Source organism: Bubalus bubalis, chromosome 22 (genome assembly GCF_019923935.1).
Source record: "Bubalus bubalis isolate 160015118507 breed Murrah chromosome 22, NDDB_SH_1, whole genome shotgun sequence".
Classification (NCBI taxonomy): Eukaryota; Metazoa; Chordata; class Mammalia; order Artiodactyla; family Bovidae; genus Bubalus; species Bubalus bubalis.
The window spans coordinates 23,137,319-23,158,841 of NC_059178.1; the positions used below are offsets into that span (position 1 = coordinate 23,137,319).

A 21,523-nucleotide genomic window follows, 5' to 3' on the forward strand; every position below is an offset into this window, starting at 1 on the left:
TACTCTTGACTGCAAGTAACTGAGTGACCACAGCTTGCATATTCATACGCTGTTTTCTCTCTTAGTCTTTTGATTTTAACCTCATCATTAAAGTAGCCAGTGGATATATTTTGGAAAAGGGTTAAGGCAGACTTCGCAGGGGAGATGGAGGGTGAACTTGGCAGTCATTTCTCCAGGGTGCTTGATTCGCTGAATTCGGTCACTTCATTTCATCTGAAATTCAATTTATTTACAAAAAATAACATTATGATTATTTCTGGAGTTCCAACACTACAAAGCAACTTTTTGAGAAAATGAAAGTCAAAAAACATCTAGATAGCATCCTTCTGGTTCCGGGTTATGTATCTTGCAGAGCAGCTCCCATAAAAGTCAAAAAATACAGTAGGAGGTTTATATGTATTAATCATGGAAACCCAGGAATGTACAGGGAGAAAGGAAACCACAGAATAAAAATACTGTGTAACTTAGAGATGATGCTAAAATTGGGGTAAGCTTGATTCAAAAGTGCTCTTTTGCAGGTGGGCTCTTTAGATGTAAAGGCTGGGGTGGGAATTTCCTCTGGGGCTCTGTAGATAATACTTTTGGTAAGAACGTAACAGTGTCTTCTGAACAGGCAGATTGGCTAACGTATCATCATTCTGTTTATGATAGAACATCACAGTAACCCAGTGCACAGCCCTTTTCTTAGGGTGAGTGAATGAGTGAGTGAAGTCACTCAGTCGTGTCCGACTCTTTGCGACCCCATAGACTGTAGCCTACCAGGCTCCTTCGTCCATGGGATTTTCCAGGCAGGAGTTTCTTAGGGTAAGATTAACTAATTTGCCAAACTCAAAAATAAAGACAGGACATAACAACAAGGATATCTGGCTCACTTTAGCTACAAAAATGTGCATTGTTCTGAATTTCGTTTTCACACACCTCCTTTTCAGTTAAGGCGGGTTTTAACTAGGTCTTAATCAGAAGATGATAATATACTTGAAAACCAGTGCGTCCCATGATTTCTGGAAGTTGCCCAGGCTAACACTTCACTTTCAGGGATGTGTAAATAATATGAAAGTATTAGTCGCAGTCATGTCTGACTCTCTGTGACTCCATGGACTGTAGCCCACCATGTTCCTCTGTCCATGGGATTTTCCAGGCAAGAATACTGGAGTGGGTTGCCATGCCCTCCTCCAGGGGATCTTCCCAATCTAGGGATCGAACCCAGGTCCCCTGCATTAACAGGCAAATTCTTTATCTTCTGAGCCACCAGGGAAGCCGAATAAGATGAAGTGTGCTATAAAAGTAAATGACTTGTCCTTTGCTCCTGAAATGATCCACTCCTACTTTATTAATTTTAAAAAATCAGGGATTTGTTTACGAGAGATGGAGCCCTAAGCCGGTGTCACTTGGTGCCGTTTGTGCCACTGGAGAATGGAAAGACAAAGGAGATTGTGGCTGTGAGAGTCAGAGCGCCGTGACCCAGATGCCTTCTAAGAGGCTGGGGCCCAAAGCTCCTGCTGCAGTAACTGCATGCTTCTCCCTCCCCCCACCCCCACCCCCGCCACCACAAAGCTGTTTTTAAAAACCACTCTTTAAAAAAAAAAATTAAAAATCCACTCTAATCAGCCGCGTAAAAGATTAAGCCGTAATTTCATTTTTCTCCATCTTCAAAAAGGAACACAGCACTCTTTTTATTTTTTTAACCAAAATGAAGGTGTGCTACTGAAAACAGTACTTAAACGACTGGTCCCTGATTCCTTTGAGAGCGTGTTTCCCCACTGGTCACCGCAGGTGACGGGGCAGCCTTCTGAGGGCGGACGGCGGCTCTTAACTTTTGCATTATCCTCAGTTCAATGAGATTTGTGCAGGGTCTTGTGTAAGTACAATGTTTAACATCAAATGTGAGTATTAGGAAAAGACATATTTGTCTGATATCAAAAAAGAGACACTTCTGCATTATAGTAGGTCCATGCTATCATTTTATTTGTGCATTTTCTTACCCTCTGCCTCTGTACTTCCCAAGTCAGGGTTGGATAACCGCCACAAAGCAAGCTGGGTAATGTCCATGCTATCAGGACACTAGGCAAAAACACACATGTGTGTACACATATGCACACACACACACACTTGCACACACACACAGTGGACGTGCGGTCATCTTCAGGCTCCAGGTGACCTTGTCTGGAACTCCTTGGTGGCAGCAGCCTCTACACTGGACCCAGGTCCTGTTTGGCCTTTGCCTGCTTCCTCTCCCCTCACCCGCTGCCCACCCCACCGCCTCGCTCAGCAGTCCCCCTCCACCTGCAGAGAAAGCTGGCTGTGGTCACAGAGACCGTGGGGCCAGGGAGGGTGTGAAGAGCCTCACATGCCCACAGAACCCTGCACAGCCCTCCCTGGGAGCAAACTCATGTGATGCTGGCCTAGATCTTCCTCTTAAGGACTCAAACCAGGCAGATGAAGCATACCACTCCTCTGCTAAGAAAATGCAGAAGACTGGGAAATTGTGTCTTTCTATTACTTATGGATCACACATAATACAGAGTAAACACTGATAAACCACATCACAAGAAAACACAGTCTTTTCAGCTAGTTAGCTTATTGAAAGCACTTCTTCAAGCTCCTCCGGGTACACCATGGGTAAATGGAGCCGGAAGAGGAGTTTTCAGAAGAGCCTCGGTTCCTCACGGAGACTTCGTGTTCCTACTGTGTTCACTATGGATTTCCCTGATGGGAACTGCTTACAGATAGGAATGGGGCCAGAAACTTCTTGATTTGGACACCCACCTTGTTTTGGCTATCATCGACTAACCAAGGAAAGGTGATGCTGGAGATTTTGCTTTAAATGACCGCAAATTGGATTCACTGTGATTTTAATCCAGTTGAACCCTCATGACAGATCTGGTAGCCGGACATCAGGAGAAGTTATTGAAAGTCTTGGTTTTAAGTTATCAGAGTTATATTTTCTCTCAGCATCCTAACCATTCATGGAGTTGTTGGTCTAAACACAAGTTTTGAATCGTATGAAACATGTAGATATTGAGATTTCCCACAGATATCTTCCCCTCCAACCTTTTTTTAAAGCCTACCCTGTGTTTGGCTTGAGGGTCTAATGGGGAAAACAATGGCTCTTCGTGGGAGCGTTGGCATGCACCTCGAATGCTTTAAGATTCATGAACGACCCCAGTGCTGAAATTCTTGTTTTGACGATTTTATATCGGTACCCATAAGAAAATTAACTAATTGCAGTTTTCTTTTTGTCCTTTTGCACCTCTGTTTGCTGCTCTCTGTCTCTCTCGCTGTCCCTCACATCAGTCACCTGGGCTTGGCACCGACTCATGCCCCCCGCTCCCCCCATCAGCCCACCCTCCCCCTGCATCCCCCACAGGGCTCCGCAGGAGGTGTAAGGAGAACGGGCAGCCCCCGCCGGGGGTCGAGCTGGCCCGAGACTCCAGGCGCCAGCACGGGGAGCCCGCCTCGGACCCTGACAGCCGAGGGAAGCCGTGCCCGGGGGACCACGATGTGGCTCTCGGCTACAAACCGCAGCCAGGCAGAGGGGCCACCCTGTTTTCCTTCTCCCTGCAGCTCCCTGGGTCCTTCCCCTCTCTCCTGGATGACGATGGCTACCTGTCCTTCCCCAACCTGTCCGAGAGCACCCTCCTGCCCCAGAGCCTGCAGCATTATCTCCCCATCCGCTCACCCTCCCTCGTGCCCTGCTTCCTCTTCATCTTCTTCTTCCTGCTCTCCGCCTCCTTCTCAGTGCCCTATGCCCTCACTCTCTCCTTCCCTCTGGCTCTGTGCCTCTGCTACCTGGAGCCCAAGGCGGCCTCCTTGAGTGCCTCACTAGACAATGACCCGAGTGACAGTTCAGAGGAAGAGGTGTGTACCTCGGCATAGAACACACGTCCCTGTCGTGTTCGGGGCTTCGGTCCGAAACACTTGGTAGACGGCTGCTGCGATAGTGGTCCTCCTTTCAGAGCCTCATTTACCGTCTGTGCCACTCCGTGCAGAGGTTTTGTGTGCCGGGGATGCGCCCCCCCAGCCCCGGGGTTAGGCACAACACCATGTGGACACAGCAAGCTGAGCCCGGCCAGACCCGAACTTCCACCCACCACCTCCTGCGAGTGGGAAAGGACTCAGCCACGAGGCAATCATACATAAATAACCCGTTCACTCTGTAGGAACTCAGCGTCAAATAAAGGCTCTGTTTAGTTACTGTTCAATAAAGGAAAGGACACAGAAGACAGATAAAGTAACTTTTCAGCTAGACGAGGCGAGGTACCAAAACGTGTCCTGATGCAGTGATGCTCTGTGCTGATACGCGCCCGGTAAAGGATGCTCCAGGTGCGGGGAAAGGACACCGCCCTTGAGGGTGCATCACCACCAGGGTGGCTTTCCAAGGTTGTAAGTGCCTCCCTCTCCTCCCTGGAGGTTCTGAAATGCCCCCACCGCTCTTTGACAGTCATTGCCAGACTGTCCTTGTGACTCCTGGAGGAAAGTCCAATCCTGTGGTTGTGTTGAGTCAGAAAGACAGGCTGGAGCCTTTTAAAACACCCAGTGACATCAGTTATTGGCAGGGTCAGAAACGGGAGCAGAAAGAGCTGAAGTTGAAAACAGTGGTTTTCAAACACAGTCAGGGAGAGACTCATTTTAGGTTTCTATACACCATAAAAATGGGCTGAAATTCCTTGAGCACAAGCAATGCCAGATCAGGTATTGGGAGGCAACCATGCTGTCAGGCCAGTGTGAGCCCCAGATCCACCCCCATGGAGACAGTCTGGTAGGTGAGCCTCTGGGGCTGGCAGCCAGGAAAGGACTTGAGCCTTCCACCTCCGTACCTGAAAGCGGGCTGACCCGCATCCCTCATCCGAGCCACTGGGGGAGGTGACATGGTAGCTGGTAGTTTTTCCTTTTAATTGCTCCCCTTCCCACCGCTGCACTGGCATGTGAAAAGCCCAGCGGTTTCCCTTTGTACAGCCTTCAATAGACGCCAGGGAAAAGTACAGAAGCTGCCAACGGCCTCTGGCTGACACCCCTCCTCCCCCACCCCCACCTGCCCCCAGCTCCTCCAGCAATTCTCTTCCCACAAAACAAGGGTTTTGTGGCAGGAGACAAACTCGATACACCTAGCAGTTAAAAAAATCACAAAGTCAAGGCAGCACTTTAAAAAGGAAAGAAAGTCTATTCAGGTCTGTGCTCAGCTAGAAATGATAATTCCAGCACACCTGTGAGTGTATAGCATTGCGAGGTGCGTAAGCATCTATATTTAGTTGTATTATGACCATTTCTTTGTGGCAGCAGGGAAAAAATGATAATGATCTGAGAGATGTTCTAAAGAAAAGTTTAGCCTTTCAATTTGATATTGCCTAAGAACCCTTTGCAAGGTTCTTGGATCTTATATGACTTAGATCCAAATCTTAACTGTTATAGAACTATTTTCACACATGGAAAATATTTTAAGAGAAAAACCACTGTAAATCCTAGGCTTGAATATCTGTTTCTCACAGTAGAAGCATTATCAAACAATGTAGGTCTAAACGTACAGCCTTTAAGAACACAACATCATCTACAAAAGCTGTTTGTACTATTAACTGGTTTCCAACCTGGATATCATCTATTCCTTTAGCAATGGAGTTAGTCATCCAGCTCACAGAAGGCAAAAAGATTGCCATTTTATGTTCTTCTGTATTGTTAAATAACTGAACTTTTATGTAGCCAACCACACAGATCTTGTGCCTAATCCAGGGTATACATCTTGTTGTAATCAGTGCATGAAAATTAATGTTCCACTTGGGCATGTCTGCGTTACATCAGCAAAACAAATCACAGCACTTACTCCTCGCAAGCTGGTGGCAGCGTGGCTGGCGTGTCATAAACCCTCCTTGTTCCTGCAGACCCCTGAGACCGTGAACCAGCTCTGGCCTCGCAGCCTTCCTGGCCACCCATGACAGCCTCCTGCCACATGACCTTGTATTTGGCCATCTGTTCAGTGTCGCCTCTTAACCCCAAATGTTAAGAGCTATGTGCTCTGGTTCAAGCTGAGCTAGAAAACTCAGATGTAGGTCATTCAGTTTAAAAAAAAAAAATCACCATTTGTTGACACAGCCTGTTTTCTTCCCTGGGCCTCAAGCACTTTGGCAGCAAAACCGGGAGACTTTGTAACATGCAGTTCAGCTCTGTCACTTTCGTTTTGCAAAATCACTAATGACTGGAACGCTTTTTAAATATTTTGACATCCCTGCTTACATTTGTCGCATGTGGCCGTGGCTTCATTAGTCCCAGCCCTTCTCAAGAGTGAAATCCAGTGTAGAGAGCTGTAATCCTTTCAAACTGTAGGGCAGTTGGCCATTTTTTTCTTTTGTCCTTCTAAAATTTGGCTCAAATACAGGGGGGCTGAATACTAAATCATCTACATCTCCCAAAAGATATAAGATGAACTTAGTTCACCATAAATTGTGTGTCAACTTGTGAAGCATTTTTTGATGATGCCAAAAAAAGGAGATGGATTAAATCTGGAGGAAAAGATTGATCACCTGATTTAACACTTTAAACTGTGCAAACACATCATACGATAGTCCATGGTGAGCCACACATTTTGCAATTTTACTTAGTCATGTTCCATTGGTCAGTCATGTCCAGCACTTTGCAACCCCGTGGACTGTAGCCCGCCAGGCTCCTCTGTCCATGGGATTCTCCAGGCAAGAACAGTAGAGTGGGTTGCCATTCTCCAAACAGTTGCTATAAAAGTCATTTTATTCAGCCTTTATGACTTCAGTCTTTAACTGTTTACTGATCAGGTACTATGTTTGTTGAATGACTGACTGACTAGGTTCTAGGTAGGAATGTAAAGGAGCTTAGATGTGGCCTAAGCTACTATTTATTTGTGTATACCTAGGAAAAATAACAGCAATAATGGCGAAACATTGGGTTGGCTGAACTTTTTGGCCAACCCAGTATTATATTCATAGCAATATCTATGATTTTATAGGCGTTTTTAGCTCTGTGTGTGTCAGGTAATGTATAAAGACTTAGTATCAATTACCTGATACAGTTAGGGCTATTAATTTCCCCATTTTCCAAGAAGGAAATGGGAATTAAAATATGAACCATTCCCCTCATGCCTCTGAGTTAAATAGCAAGCATCAGAGCTGGTGTCATTCTGACATGAGACCCCTCCCTCTTATTATTAGCTGTGGCGGTAATTCCAGTACCAAGAAGCTTGGAACGCTGCTGACGTGAATTCTAAAGCCGTAGGGGAAGTAACATAAGGGGGAAGAGAAATACTTTGAAGAACATTCGAGGCCTTTGGCACAGCTAGTTAGTCCTCTGAACCAAGTCGTTCGTACTTGTTCTCGAAAGCCTAAGGTTTCCTTGAGTTGTTCCGTACCTTTCAACAGCAATCTGCCTCTGTCTTCCTAAATCAAACCGGCCTTGCCCTAGGCTGTCAGTTGGTGAAACCATGTTAATGCGCCACCAGGGTCACCTGATAAGATTAATAGCCACCCCCCTGTCAGGTGTTGCCAAGATGGTTGGGTCATGACAGCTCTCAGTGTGGTTTCTTTACCAACCTATTGGAAAGGGTTCCCTGCCCCGCAGGTTGCCAGGATAGAGACTTAGGTGCATAGGGCAAGCATGAGTGACAACTCCTTTTCTTTCAGGAATATAGGAAATGAAAGCTTGGGAGCAGGTCAAAAAGTCAAGCCAGCCAAGGGTTGTGTCAACTTAACCGTGTCCCAGCCCTCCCTCTTGATAACCCATGTTCTTTGCAGTGAAAGATCTAAGAGGCAGATTCACAACCTTAGAACCCCGAGTTTTGATTGTCGTTTACAAATTATTAATCACACAGCTTCATTCAAGGGAATTTTAATAGTTGCTAGTTTGAAAGGGAAAGTCAGTTGATATTATGTAAGATGTTTAGGTCTCCTTTTCAATGGCCATGGCTCTTCTCTCCTCCAGAAAAAAAAAGAAAAAGAAAAGTGTTTGTTCTAAATCATAAACGTCTATAAAACAGATTAAAAATCAGTCCTGAAATTCCTATTGTAATTCTCCCATGAAAACCTAGGCTCTGTAAAATGCTGTGCTTTGTTTTATTTGTTTCCAACTAAATGTCTCTTTCCCTCCCTCTCTCCTTATTTTTCATTACTATTATTATTATTTGCTTCATTTGAATGTTTATTTGGAACAAGATATTCAAATTCCATACTTTTATATACCTCTTTCTATTGGAGGGTGGGACAAAGTAAACAATAGATAGTCTTAAAAATATCTAGTTACCAATGCTGCTGGAGAGTTAAGTTACACTTTTCATATGTAAAACATAGGCCAGAGTCACTGGCATGTGCTTTTTGTAATTAAAGGGTAATGCAGATAGCCTGATGGTCTTAGATGGGTGCAAATTAGCAAAATGATATAAAAAATGAGGGGCTGAAAGTCCAGTGACTATTATAGTAGCTTTTTATTTCAATGTACTTGTTTATTTACCTTTCAATTGTGACCTATTATACTAGAATTTTAAAAAAATATATAGATTGCAATTTTATTTGCATTTAACATTTTTAGCTCTTTCTTGGGGTTTCTGTTAAAAGGGCGGGAGAATGACACAGCAGCAGACATGGCACCCTGGCTAACGCACATCCTGCGGTTCAGGCGGGCCATGTGCCGCTGGCCTTCCTCCGAGTGTCTCTGCGGATGGGACCTGGCTCTGGCCTTCCTCTGGCTTTTGTTTGCACCTGCATTCTTGTGGGAAGGTAGTGCGATTTTACAGGGCACAGAGAAAGGGACCGGGCTCTCGGACCCGGACATACCCGCGTTGACCAGGTGATTTGTTTTCTCTTCCTGCCTTTCTCCTGGAACCTGATCACCTCTGCCATCCACAGACGGACAGTGAGCGCACAGACACGGCAGCTGACGGGGAAACCACTGCCACTGAGGTTGGTACTGTAACCGAGGGGCTTGGCCAGTCGCCTGATGAAAATGCTCTGAAGGCTAGCTCTGTGTTTATTAGCAGCTTGCATTTAGCATTTTGGCATTTAGAGTGGAGAGAAATGCTACCTTAATAATAGGAGTTAAAAATATTCTGCTGCCTAGACCACTGGTTCTCAAACTCTGGCCTGCATCAGAGTCACCTAGAGTTTTCTATTCGCGTTCAGAAGAAGGCCTGGAGTAGGCTTGAGAATTTACATTTCTAACAAATTCCCAGGTGACAGTGACTCTGTCGGTTGTGGGGTCGCATTTTGAAAACTCTTGGCTAAACTGATAATACATTTAAAAAAATGTATTCCCTTAACCCACAAGTGTATGTATGATAGCCATAATAGGAGGGGGAAGATGTGGGGGGAAGGTCACAATTAATTTAAGTAGCTTGTTGACTAAATACAAATACATTTTAAAATACTAAATGGTCAGAATGCTTATTAAAATTATAATACTTCTCTTAACTCATTTTTTGTAGTCTGGATATAGTCTAGGTTACTCAAAAGAAACGAATTCCCCAGGGAAGAGAAAATTAGCAAATTACTGTTAGTACTTTATGGGAAAAAAGAAAAATTATCACATTGACCAGTCATAGGAGAGAAACTGTGCTATTATTTAACTTTATTAATTTTTAGGGTTCATTAAATATGTATATGGCTTGTTGTTTTTAAAATCTTCTCTATCAGCAACTAATTAAGATATCTGCAAAAAACAATATTTATCTCTAGTAGTGGAAATCAAGATGTTCATTTCCTAAAGTGCTAACAGAATTTATTTTTCACTTTGCTGTAGTGTTTACATTAGGTTGTTTTTTACATTATCCAATCATAATATTTTCTAGTTGGGTATTTAGGAAGAACTAAAAATATTACAAGTAGTATTTACACATCATTTCACTGAAAATATTTTCAGGAAAACATTTCAAAATGGAGTTACTTTTTTTTTTCCTTTGGAAATGGCAGAGTTCAATTCAAAGCTTGGAAATCATCATTTGTTAATTTAAAGATAATACTGGAAAATTATTAGCAGTTTCTTTTAGGCAGTCACATATAAACTGATTACAGTATAATCACTTTCTATGGCCAGATATCCCAACTGCATCTTAATTTTGTGAGAATTAGTTACAGGTAGCTCCTGATACATTCAACAAATTTCATTGTAATCCTAACGTATGCTATAAATGAAAAATATTTTAATAATACTACTTTAAATTTTCTAGCAGTTTTAAAATTTGTATTACATTTGAAGCATGCAAGTGAAGACATGTAACATAGATAGATTATGCATTTTAAAAATAAAACGAAGAGCCATGAACCCACCACCATTGTAGAGTCAACATGCCACCAGCCCTCTAACGGTTTTTATAAACAAAAAGCGTTCTTTTTATTGGAGCTTTTCTTTTTTCTGGAGCTGGATGTAACAGTAGTTCAGAGTGGGGCGTTCAGGTTAGACAGTCTGGTCCCCATTGAAACCCAGACAGACTCACCTTGAAGGCAGCCTGCTCCACTATCACCCGCTTCTCATCCATAACTTCACTCTGGACCTCCTCTTGTGGTTGATTTTGGACTCAAGGGAGGTTTATTTATTTATTTATTTTAATTTTCTTAGTTACCCAGTATCAGCCCTCTCCTCTTCCTAAATTTGTTTTAAAGTACGTGGGCTCAACAAATTCAAGGTTTAAAGAAATTTTTTAACGTGAGAACCTTTGTGTTAAGTTCTGTGTGTCTCACTTCTCTAGTCTACAAATCAGGGATCATAATAGCTAACCTCATAGGATTATGGGAAAGATTGACTCAGAGCACTTATCATTGGGTATTCATAGCCGTTTGGTGAATTTTAATTTTGATGTGGCCCCTCACACTTCCTGAACCATTTCTAATGTAAGGACAACCCGTCAAGTCCTAGCTGTCACCTCCCGCGCAGGGTGTATGCTTGTCATACTTGGAAGTCTCCAAGTTGAAGCGTCCAAGACCCATCGAGCAAGGAATCTTTTGCTTTCATCATCTTATTAAGCTTCATAATTTGTGTGTGAGAACATTGTGGTTCACATATAAGAAAGAAATGTCCTCTAATGTAAGCGTAAACAAGTGTCCCCGCGTAGCTGGCTTATCTAGACCCCGTCCTTCGATCTCAGAGTCAATGGCATGGTAAGACTTTATCTCCCACTCTTTCTTGATGCTGGCAGTCGGACCAGGAGGAAGATGCAGAGCTCAAGGCACAGGTAGAAAACTCAAAATGGAACAAAAGCCAAAAAAAAAAGCAGCGTGTGATAAGTCACTGTTGGTCTCCGGTGTTCAAATCCTCCAGCATGCTCCGTGGCGGTGACCGTGTGTTGGTGCCGTGCGCAGGGTGGCACTTGTTTTCGTGACTTACCATGTCCCTTACCTTTCCTTTCTTTTCCACTTTTTTCAGAATAGTCTGATTAAGCGAATAAAGGGTGAAAATGTGTATGTCAAACATAGTAATCTTATGTTAGAGGTTGGTATTGGTATATACCAGTGCATGCTCGTGTGTGTTGGTTTTCCTCCAGGGGCACACCTGTGGGCTCGTACCATGATGCATGAAGGGTGTGTTCTCACCTGTGACTGCGTGTGGTTGACTTCTCGGCTTCCTTTGATTCATTCCTGTCCCCCCAGATGTAGATCCCCTTTCCTGTGTGTGTATTTATTTTAATTCTCTGGTTCTGTGTGAATTACACTCTTTACAGTTGACCTTTGAAACTTTTGATTTTTATGCTTGTGTGATGTAGATTTTGTTTTCCCTCGCTTTTCCTTGGAAATATCACATTTTCACCAGAGTGTCTGTGGTAGTGTCATGAACCCTGATCAGAATTTTTTTTTTTTATTTTGGCTACTAATGAGATGACGACCTTACTTTTAAAAAGAGAGCAAGCACGTGCAGAAAGGAAATCAAATGTAAAACGTTGACTGTTGGATTCTCTATGTTCTGAATATAGGAGCTAGATAAAACCCAAGACGACCTGATGAAACATCAGACCAATATTAGTGAGCTGAAAAGAACCTTTTTAGAAACCTCCACAGACACTGCCATCACGAACGAGTGGGAAAAGAGGCTTTCCACCTCCCCCGTGCGACTAGCCGCCCGGCAGGAGGATGCGCCCATGATCGAGCCGCTGGTACCCGAAGAGGTCGGTATTCAGGCGTCAGGTTGCACTCGTCTTCAGTTCACTACGTCACTCCTCTACAGGGTCTCCAGGGAAGGGATCTGGAAGACTTCTGAGGATAGAATCTCACCCCTTGTCTGTGTATAACCTGTAAAATGATTGGGTGGCCAAGGAGTGAGTAATCTCATCCCATGGTGCCTTGGAATGACCGAGGACACTGTGGTGCAGGCAGGGCTGCTTGTTCTAGATTTCACAGCTAAGACACTGACCTATTGTGTGAATTAACTGTCACTTTTTCTGAATGTACTTTCGCTGCCTGAAGAAATGCCCTGAAGGCCCATAAATGTTTCTCATCACTTGCAAGATGAGGCCTATTGAGATGGTCTAATGTTTGAACATTGTTCTGGAGTTGATAACATTTCAGGACATATTTTCCTCTGGGAATACCATACTAGGCTTTTACTGGTATTTGATTTTTATTTATAACATATATATACATACAGTTTTTTAAAAACTGCTTATTTTAACTGACTTATATATAAACATTTATATTATGATTTATAATGAGTTTTTATTTAATTTTTAAGAGGGAAAGTAAAGGCCAGATTTTTGTTTATAACATATATATATATATATATACAGTTTTTAAAAACTGGTTATTTTAACTGATTTATATATATAAACATTTATATTATGATTTATAATCAGTTTTTATTTGATTTTTAAGAGGGAAATTAAACACCAGAGGTCTTTTTGAGTAAGAGCTTTCCACATAGAACAAATACTCTCTTTAAATGTTCAGCGAGAGGATTCAGCTGGTGTGACTTCAAGGCTCCCCTGATGTAGGACCCACAGTGGCAGTGGAACTAATCTGACTGTAGACCATTACATGTCATCTTTCTTTATCTGTCAAAAGAAGTCATTTTTAAAATCAGCTTCTTTCTAGCATCGCATTGATTAAGTTATTTCTTACCAAGATTCCTTTCTTGAAAGACATTTGTCCAGGAAGATGGGATAGAACAGAATAAAATGAAAACTTAGGCCTTTATGGGAGAAAACTCCTTTTTAAGCAGGCGTCTATATGCAATGCTTAGATATTAGTCATTTTCTAAACTTCCTTTGAAAGCTGTTTATCTAAAGTGACCACAATCATGACTTTCTTGACAGTTCCAGTCCCACTTTTTAAAAAATGACAAGGTGTATCTCCATTTCAATCATTTTGAAAAAGGCCTTTTTATGCAGAATAAATGAAAAGTCCGGTGACCAAAATATTCTTGTACCATTGGTGGTGGTGGTTTAGTCACTAAGTCGTGTCTGACTCTTGCGATGCGACCCCATGGACTATAGCCCGCCAGGTTTCTCTGTTCATGGGATTTTCCAGCCAAGAATACTGGAGTGGATTGCCATTTCCTTCTCCAGGGGATCTTCCTGACCCAGGAATCGAACCAGGTCGCCTGCATTGCAAGTTTCATTCAGATTGTTTAGAGTTTCACAACAGAAAGTTTCAGATTTTCCAGATTGATTTTAATATTGTAGTTCCTGCATTAATAAGACTGTCACTCATGAGTTATGGTCAGATTAGTTTTATCATCATTGGTCAAGTTTGATTTACCCTATTTCTTTTTTATTTATTAGTTTTATGTTTTTTTAAAATTGGAGGATAATTGCTTTGTAATGTTGCATTGGTTTCTGCCATACAACAGTGTGAATCAGCCATAAGGATACAGATGGCCCCTCCCTTCTGAGCCTCCCTTCCACACCCTACCCCATCCCACCACTCTAGGTTGTCACAGAGCACCAGGAGCTCCCTGTGTTATATGGTAACTTCCCACTAGCTATTCTACATATAGCTCACCCTATTTCTATAAGGGCTGGAAATAAGGAAGGACACATTGGCTCAGAAGATGACAGATACTGGATTAAGTTACAAAAGCACAAAATAAATTGCCACTGAAAAAGTCAAGCCTCTCTTCCTCTGCTGTCACTTAAGGACTTGGGAGGTAGCAGGCTCTCTGAATGCAGGTTCAGGTAGTTTGCTTGGAAAAGTTAGAGTGGTGATAATAAACCAGGGACTGTAGAAGTCTAGGCCATTAGACTTGTAAAAGAAATTTTTTTTGCTTATTAAATCCTCTAATTCTTCAAGAATAACATTGATGATCCCAGTCGTGTCCAACTCTTTTTGACCCCATGGACTATAGCCCACCAGGCTCCTCTGTCCATGGAATTCTCCAGGCAAGAAAACTGGAATACGTTGACCTTCCCTCCTCCAGGGGATGTTCCTGACCCAGGGATTGAACCTGTATCTCCTGCATTGCAGGCAGATTCTTTACGGCCTGAGCTACCAGGGAAGCCCATTGATGAATCCAAAGAACGTTAATGACTTGAAGAGGTGATGGTTTGAAATACTAAACTTGACATGGATACGGCTGCCATGTCCTTACCTTGTCCTTGTTGATGCAGAGAAACTGCAATAGACCTAAGAAAGGATTTTTTTTACAAAAGGATTAAAGGGTGGAGGAAAGACGTCCTCTGCAGAAGAGCAAGCGCTTGGTTTCCATAGCCCAGGCATCAGCAACTGACTTTGTAACTGCGTTCAAGTGTCTTTTGAGCGGTTATGCAGATGGTGTACCTCAGGGCTTCTCTACCACCCAGAAGGGAAGACACTATAGGAAGACTTGCTGGATATAAAGAAGAGCTTCTTAGAAACAAGGGTTATCAACTCTTTTATCAAAGGGGCTCTGAGAAAGCAGCTCTAAGTAGCCTCAAGTCCCAGACGAGTGGTCCTTCCTGGGCTGGGCAGTCAGGGCTGTGCCCACTTCCCTTGCCTTGGGGGCTTCCTCCTCCCCAGTAGGATGACACCCAGTTTACACTCATTTGAGGGCCCTGGAGACAGCCCTAAGAACAACCCTGCAAGTTCTTATCCTTCAAATTCTTCCTTCATTTCTATATTCAGACTTAACATGGCTTTCATTATTGGTTGTGTGAAAAGCACAAAAGATAATTGTGTCCTCCCAGCCACTAGGCATATGCAAAGCATATTTGTTTAAAAACACATAAACAGAAGATATTCATCTTAGAGGTGAGATATTTTTCTAGATAAATTACTCATTTGATCTTACCCATTTGTTTAATGTATCTCACTTTAAAAATTAAAACAGTAATTGGCCAGTTTTAGAAAGAGGTCTAATTATTTCTAAAAGAAGGTATTTAACTTAATTTTTTTAAGTGACATCTCAAAGTAATGTTATTTGTGTCAGAAGGGTAAAGGAACTTTGATTTAGTGACCCCAAGCTTAGTTGGACTTTTTTTTGGCAATCTCAGTGGTACAGTGTTGTTTTGGAAAGATAATATAATGACCCCTGATTTTTAATGAATCATCTTTTTCTTTATCTATGGTGGTCAAACCCTAAGTAAATCTATTTTGCTACCAACTTATGAACAATTAAAAAAATTAGGAGTTGGAAATACAATGAGCTAGTAATGGGATCATATTCTTAGAATATAATGTATGTTTAATGTAAAGTGTGAATTTTATTGCCAGTTGTTTCACGTTTCAAATGTTTGAATTCACAGCAGACAAGAGGCCACGATGCCCCAAAGAAGCAAATGATAGCAAATCCTCCTGAACTTTGTAAACCAGACAAACCCGCCCATAGAACCCATGGAATGGAGGGTAGATGGATGAGATGTGAAGGGTGTCGGCTACACCTTCTGTCCACAGATACGTCCCATGGCAGCCTTTTTGTGATGCAGTCACAGGCCTAGTCCATATCAGGGGAATAGTGAAAGGGTTAGTGGCTCAGTTGGGTCCGACTCTTTGTGACCCCATGGACTGTACCTGCCAGGTTCCTCGGTCCATGAAATTTTCCAGGCAAGAATACTGGAGTGGGTTGCCATTTCCATCTCCAGAGGGGCTTCCCGACCCAGGGATTGAACTCTGGTCTCCCACATTATAGGCAGATTCTTTACCATCTGAGCCACCAGGGGAATATTCCTTTGTGGTTATTTGAATACTGAGAATTTCCACATTCTAACCACAGTGCAATACAGGTTAGCAGTTATACACTGCCAGTGCTGTCCCCTTTTTTAAGGTGGCAGGCAGTTTTACTGGTATATAAGCTTAGCACACCCCACTCCAGTACTCTTGCCTGGAAAACCCCATGGATGGAGGAGCCTGGTAGGCTGCAGTCCATGGAGTCACTAAGAGTTGGACATGACTGAGCAACTTCACTTTCCCTTTTCACTTTTATGCATTGGAGAAGGAAATGGCAACCCACTCCAGTGTTCTTGCCTGGAGAATCCCAGGGACGGGGGAGCCTGGTGGGCTGCTGTCTGTGGGGTCACACAGAGTTGGACACGACTGAAGTGAGTTAGCAGCAGTAGCAGCAAGCTTAGCACAATCAACCCTCCCTATTCATGGATTCCAGATTGTGCACATTCACCTACTCACTGAAATTTATTGTAATCCTAAAATACTAAACATTTTCATGATAATTTGCAGACAGGTGCAAAGTGGTTAAAAAATAAATAGTTGCTCAAGGCATTCCCAGATAAGGTTGAACAGGTAACAAGCTTCAGGTCTCATACTGTAAGCAGGTGTCCTTTTCAAAGCCTGTCGAATGCCACGTTTTTGCTTTTTTATGTCCTTGTTGGTGATTCTCGCTGTCTAAAATGACCTCCAGGCATAGCGCCGAAGTGCTCTCTAGTATTCCCAAGTACAGGAAGGCTGTGATGTGCCTTATAGGAAAATATGTGTGTTAGGTAAGCTTTGTTCAGGATTAAGTTACAGTGCTGCTGACTGTGAGTTCAGTGTTAATGGATCAATAATATATATTAAAGAAGTGGTCTTTAAACAGAAACACATAAAACAAGGTTATGCATTGATCAGTTGATGAAAATTTCATGGCCAGAGGCACTCAGGAACCTGACTCTGTCTTTCCCTTAGGCGCCATGGTTCAGCATTCACTAGTCCAGTGTTCACTGATTCAATGTTCATGGCAACTGTATAGACCATACTTGTCATGAACACCTAGAATCAGCTGTCTTTATGCATTTTTCTGCTTTCTTGTCCAAGTTTACTTTTGCTATTCAGGTCTCAGATGGCCCTTAAATTGGGCAAAAAAAGAAAAATCCATTCACCATGGATCATCTATACATGCTAGAGAGAATCATCTTTATTCTCTGAATCTGACTTCTGTGACTTTGCATTTAGACTTTGGGCTGCAACTCTGGATGCATATTACAATCACCTACAAGACTTTTAAACTACTGATACCTGGGTTCTGCATCAGAATCTGATTTAATTAGAGGTGCACCTCACACGTTCAGTTCAGTTCAGTTCAGTCGCTCAGTCGTGTCCAACTCTTGCGACCCCATGAATCGCAGCACGCCAGGCCTCCCTGTCCATCACCAACTCCCAGATTCACTCAGACTCACATCCATCGAGTCAGTGATGCCATCCAGCCATCTCATCCTCTGTCGTCCCGTTCTCCTCCTGCCCCCAATCCCTCCCAGTATCAGAGTCTTTTCCAATGAGTCAACTCTTTGCATGAGGTGGCCAAAGTACTGGAGTTTCAGCTTCAGCATCATTCCTTCCAAAGAAATCCCAGGGCTGATCTCCTTCAGAATGGACTGGTTGGATCTCCTTGCAGTCCAAGGGACTCTCAAAAGTCTTCTCCAACACCACAGTTCAAAAGCATCAATTCTTCGGCACTCAGCTTTCTTCACAGTCCAACTTTCACATCCATACAAGACCACTGGAAAAACCATAGCCTTGACTAGACGAACCTTTGTTGGCAAAGTAATGTCTCTGCTTTTCAATATGCTATCTAGGTTGGTCATAACTTTTCTTCCAAGGAGTAAGCGTCTTTTAATTTCATGGCTGCAATCACCATCTGCAGTGATTTTGGAGCCCAAAAAAATAAAGTCTGACACTGTTTCCACTGTTTCCCCATCTATTTCCCATGAAGTGATGGGACCAGATTCCATGATCTTCGTTTTCTGAATGTTGAGTTTTAAGCCAACTTTTTCACTCTCCTCTTTCACCTTCATCTTACTTAAAAGCTCTCCACATAATTGTAATGCACAACCAAATTTGAGAACCCTCAACCTAAGCAGAAATGAAAGTCACAGCTCCATAGAGACCCTTATGAGCGAGTAACAGCTCTGTGAATTTTGCAGGCCACTATAGGGCCTTGTGTACCAATTATTTCACAGACATGAATGTTTAAGTAACTAAATGAAATAGAGTGTGCATCTGACTCTGTCTTGAAAGTGAAATCGCTCAGTTGGGTTTGACTCTTTTGGACCCCATGGACTATATCCCACCAGGCCCCTCCATCCATAGGATTTTCCAGGCAAGAGTACGGGAGTGGGTTACCATTTCCTTCTCCAGGGGATCTTCCCTACCCAGGGATCAAACCCTGGTCTCCTGCATTGCAGGCAGACTCTGTCTTAACCCCTAGTAAATGTCTCGATCATTAGCTTTTCTTTATCAATAACTCTTCACTTCTCTTTAGTCAAACTCACTGGGTTGGAGTCGATCATACATAGGATTAATGGTAACATTTGTCCCCTCATGTTACCCTTTTCTGTTATAGGGTATTCACAGTTCTGAATGCAGACCATGTGGACATTTTTAATTACAGACACAGACGTTTTTAAAATTAGTTGATGTCAGATAACAGGATATGCTGAAAACCACTGTTTTCCTGCTGCTGGGTCTTTTTTTTAAGCTTTCATCCTAGGAAAAACATTTAGCTCAGTGATTATAATTAGAAGCCTAGTCTTGGTATTCTGAAAAGTACCTATAATTTCAACCTTTCCTTCCTGTTTCTTATTTCTGTTGGAAAAAGAGGCTCTGATTGAAAGTTTAAAGCATAAATCCACATTTAATGATGCCACAGGGTACATTTTGTCTCTTCCAATATCTTTCTCCAAAATGGGGCAGGACAGAAATTTTTTTCCCCTTCAAAATGTCTTCTTTGTTCCTTATTTAAAAGGAGCATCTGAGAGCAGTGCTATCAGAATCTGTCAGCAGGCCCTTCTGGAGAACATTCCAGATGCTCCTCTATAACCTCTTGCAGGAAAATGATTAAGTAGAGTACTGAAAGCTTTGTAAACACATACATAGGAATTTCAAATACCTCTGATAAAATTATACTGTTTAACAAACAGCAAGAAGGTTTATTTTCAAAGTTCCATTCATCTAGATACTCTGAACTCTGTTATTATTTTTAAATGGCTTTACTAAAATGTCCCTTCTATCACTATTCTGTGGAGTTTTATTAGCTACCGAGCCTGTGCAGAGAGACAGGCTCAGTAATTAATGTATTGCCCCTTGAATTATGTGTTTTTAATACTAAAGAAAGAAATAAAAACAGATGAAAGGAAAACACCTATTTTAACATGACATGTGTAATGTTTTTCTTAAGTTTATATGTTAAAGACGAGTACGATTTGAAGTACTTAATTCTTCACCAAGATATTCTGAAGCTGACTTTTCAGAATTACTCACCATGTTATAAAAGTTCAAATAAAGCTATAATCTTGAGTATATTTTATGTTTATTTGTAGAATAAAGACCTCAAGCTAGGCTGGGTATTTCAGATTAGTAGGTAATACAATGATCCATGTGCATTTCCTTCCTCTGCCTCAGGCAGCTCTTCAGTGCAGAATATGATCAAGAATTTGTCAGAAATGGAAGTGAGGATTTATTCCCAACTTATTTTTCTTAATCTTAGCATTTTCATTTGAACACTCATTTCTACAGTATTGTAGATGACAGCCATATAAACACCTATTGAGACTCCAGGAAGTCCTTTATTCCACCCTTGCATGTTCTGTGTTTGTAGAAATGAGAAATGTTTGAGTTCTAAAAACACCAGAGAGTCACAGAATAATCTGTTTCACTTTGGAAATAATTATTCAACTTTGACATTAATTTTCCAAATTAACAGACAGTAATTCTTCTGGGAAAAAGAAATGAATGACTATTATATGTGTAGCCCAAGAAAAGAGCTCTCTTCCTAACTTGCTTTTTTGGAAACTGTCTGCTTCCTCCTCTCCCACCCAACCCCCTTTATTCAAACAGACTGAAGAAGAAAGGGAGATTTCAGAAAAGGTTCTATTTTTGCAGCAAGGAAGCTCTCCATTCTTTGAGTCTCAGGTAAAAAACAAACATTAAGGAATCAGAGGGAATTGCTCCTCAGATTTCAGTGTCATTCAAATATCTTTAGTTTTTCCTTTTAAAATTTACCTTGCTTGCCACCAAGGTAGGTATATCATTTTTGCCTAGATTCCGGGGAGGGAAAATAGGGAATTTTCTTACTATTTTGGTTATCCGTTAGCCATTGCTTCTTTGTGGCCTTTGCTTCTCAGTGATTATGTCTGTGTTTGGTCATTGAAGCATCATGATTATAGTTTGTAATGATATTATTGGGCCTTTTTACTGTCTCTTTAACCCATAGAGCCATGGTAATTCAGATGACCTTGATTGACTTTGAAAGTTCTGAACTTTTATTGGTTTTCCCACTAGCGGAGTGTGACACAGAAAATTCAGGAAGGAGACTCAGCAATCTCTGTGGTTACCTCTCGTCAAATCATTTTCCAGAAAACTGTCCCATCGACCCTAGAGGTTACTTTTCAATTCATTTCATTTAATCCAGCACCAGTCTGTAGATGGGTCTGTAATCTTCTTTCTTAAGCCCCACCCCCTCCAATTCTAGCTTCAGGTTTTCAGGCAAGGATAAATAAGAAAGTAAAAAACATCCAAGATCAAAATGTCAAGCAAGGCACTCCCCTGCTCCCGGCTTGGTTTCTTTTCCCTCTGTAACCTGTTAGACTAAGTCACCTGCTAACCTCTGCATAGGCTTCCCAAATACAGAAGTTTCGTAACTCCCATTTCTTCTGCCTTTTTGGAACTAACACTAAGGAAACTGTCAAAGAAACTCCTGAGACAATGAACTTTGGTTGTAAATAAGTTCGGAACAGTGTGCAGACAAGTATAGCCTATTTTTTTAAGAGGCTCTGAACAATGTGCTAACAGTGGGAAATCGTTCATTACCATGCCTGGAACACAGGTGCACTCTATTTATGGATAATAAGTGCTAGAGTGGATTCCAGCACCCATATAAGGAAATATAATTCACAAACACGGAAAATGATTTTCACAGAAGTTTGTGGAAATGCTGGCACGTACTTTGTGAGAACAACAGATGTGAAGTGCAGTGTTCTATTTCACATGGAAAACAGTCTTTTCTGTGTCCACCTGAGTAAAGCTGAATAACATGTACAACAGCTTCAAAAAGGTTTTATAATCTTGAAATACAAAACGATCAGACATTGAGTACAAGATCAGATATATTCCTTGCAAAATTTACCACTAAAGTGTTTCAAGAAATCTGAAATTGCAGGTCTACAATAGACCGTACTCTGAGTTGAAGGCTA

The 21,523-nt window shown here is 42.0% G+C and overlaps 1 protein-coding gene across 26 annotated transcripts in view; it reads left to right on the top strand.

The window, feature by feature from the left end:
* EPB41L3 (erythrocyte membrane protein band 4.1 like 3) overlaps window positions 1–21,523 on the top strand; it is a 145,959-nt gene that overhangs the window by 115,867 nt on the left and 8,569 nt on the right. For 8 of the 26 annotated variants that reach the window (XM_044934714.2, XM_044934715.2, XM_044934716.2 and 5 more), the window contains 6 exons: window positions 8,856–8,909; window positions 11,138–11,173; window positions 11,365–11,430; window positions 11,909–12,100; window positions 20,169–20,243; window positions 20,613–20,711. The exons of 1 other annotated variant lie outside the window; for it this stretch is intronic. In XM_044934714.2, coding sequence (XP_044790649.2) covers window positions 8,856–8,909; window positions 11,138–11,173; window positions 11,365–11,430; window positions 11,909–12,100; window positions 20,169–20,243; window positions 20,613–20,711 — 522 coding nt within the window. Of the gene's footprint in view, window positions 1–3,294; window positions 3,859–8,855; window positions 8,910–11,137; window positions 11,174–11,364; window positions 11,431–11,908; window positions 12,101–20,168; window positions 20,244–20,612; window positions 20,712–21,523 lie in introns of all 26 variants that reach the window. 17 more of the 26 variants (XM_025273483.3, XM_044934722.2, XM_025273484.3 and 14 more) reach the window with 9 other exon arrangements.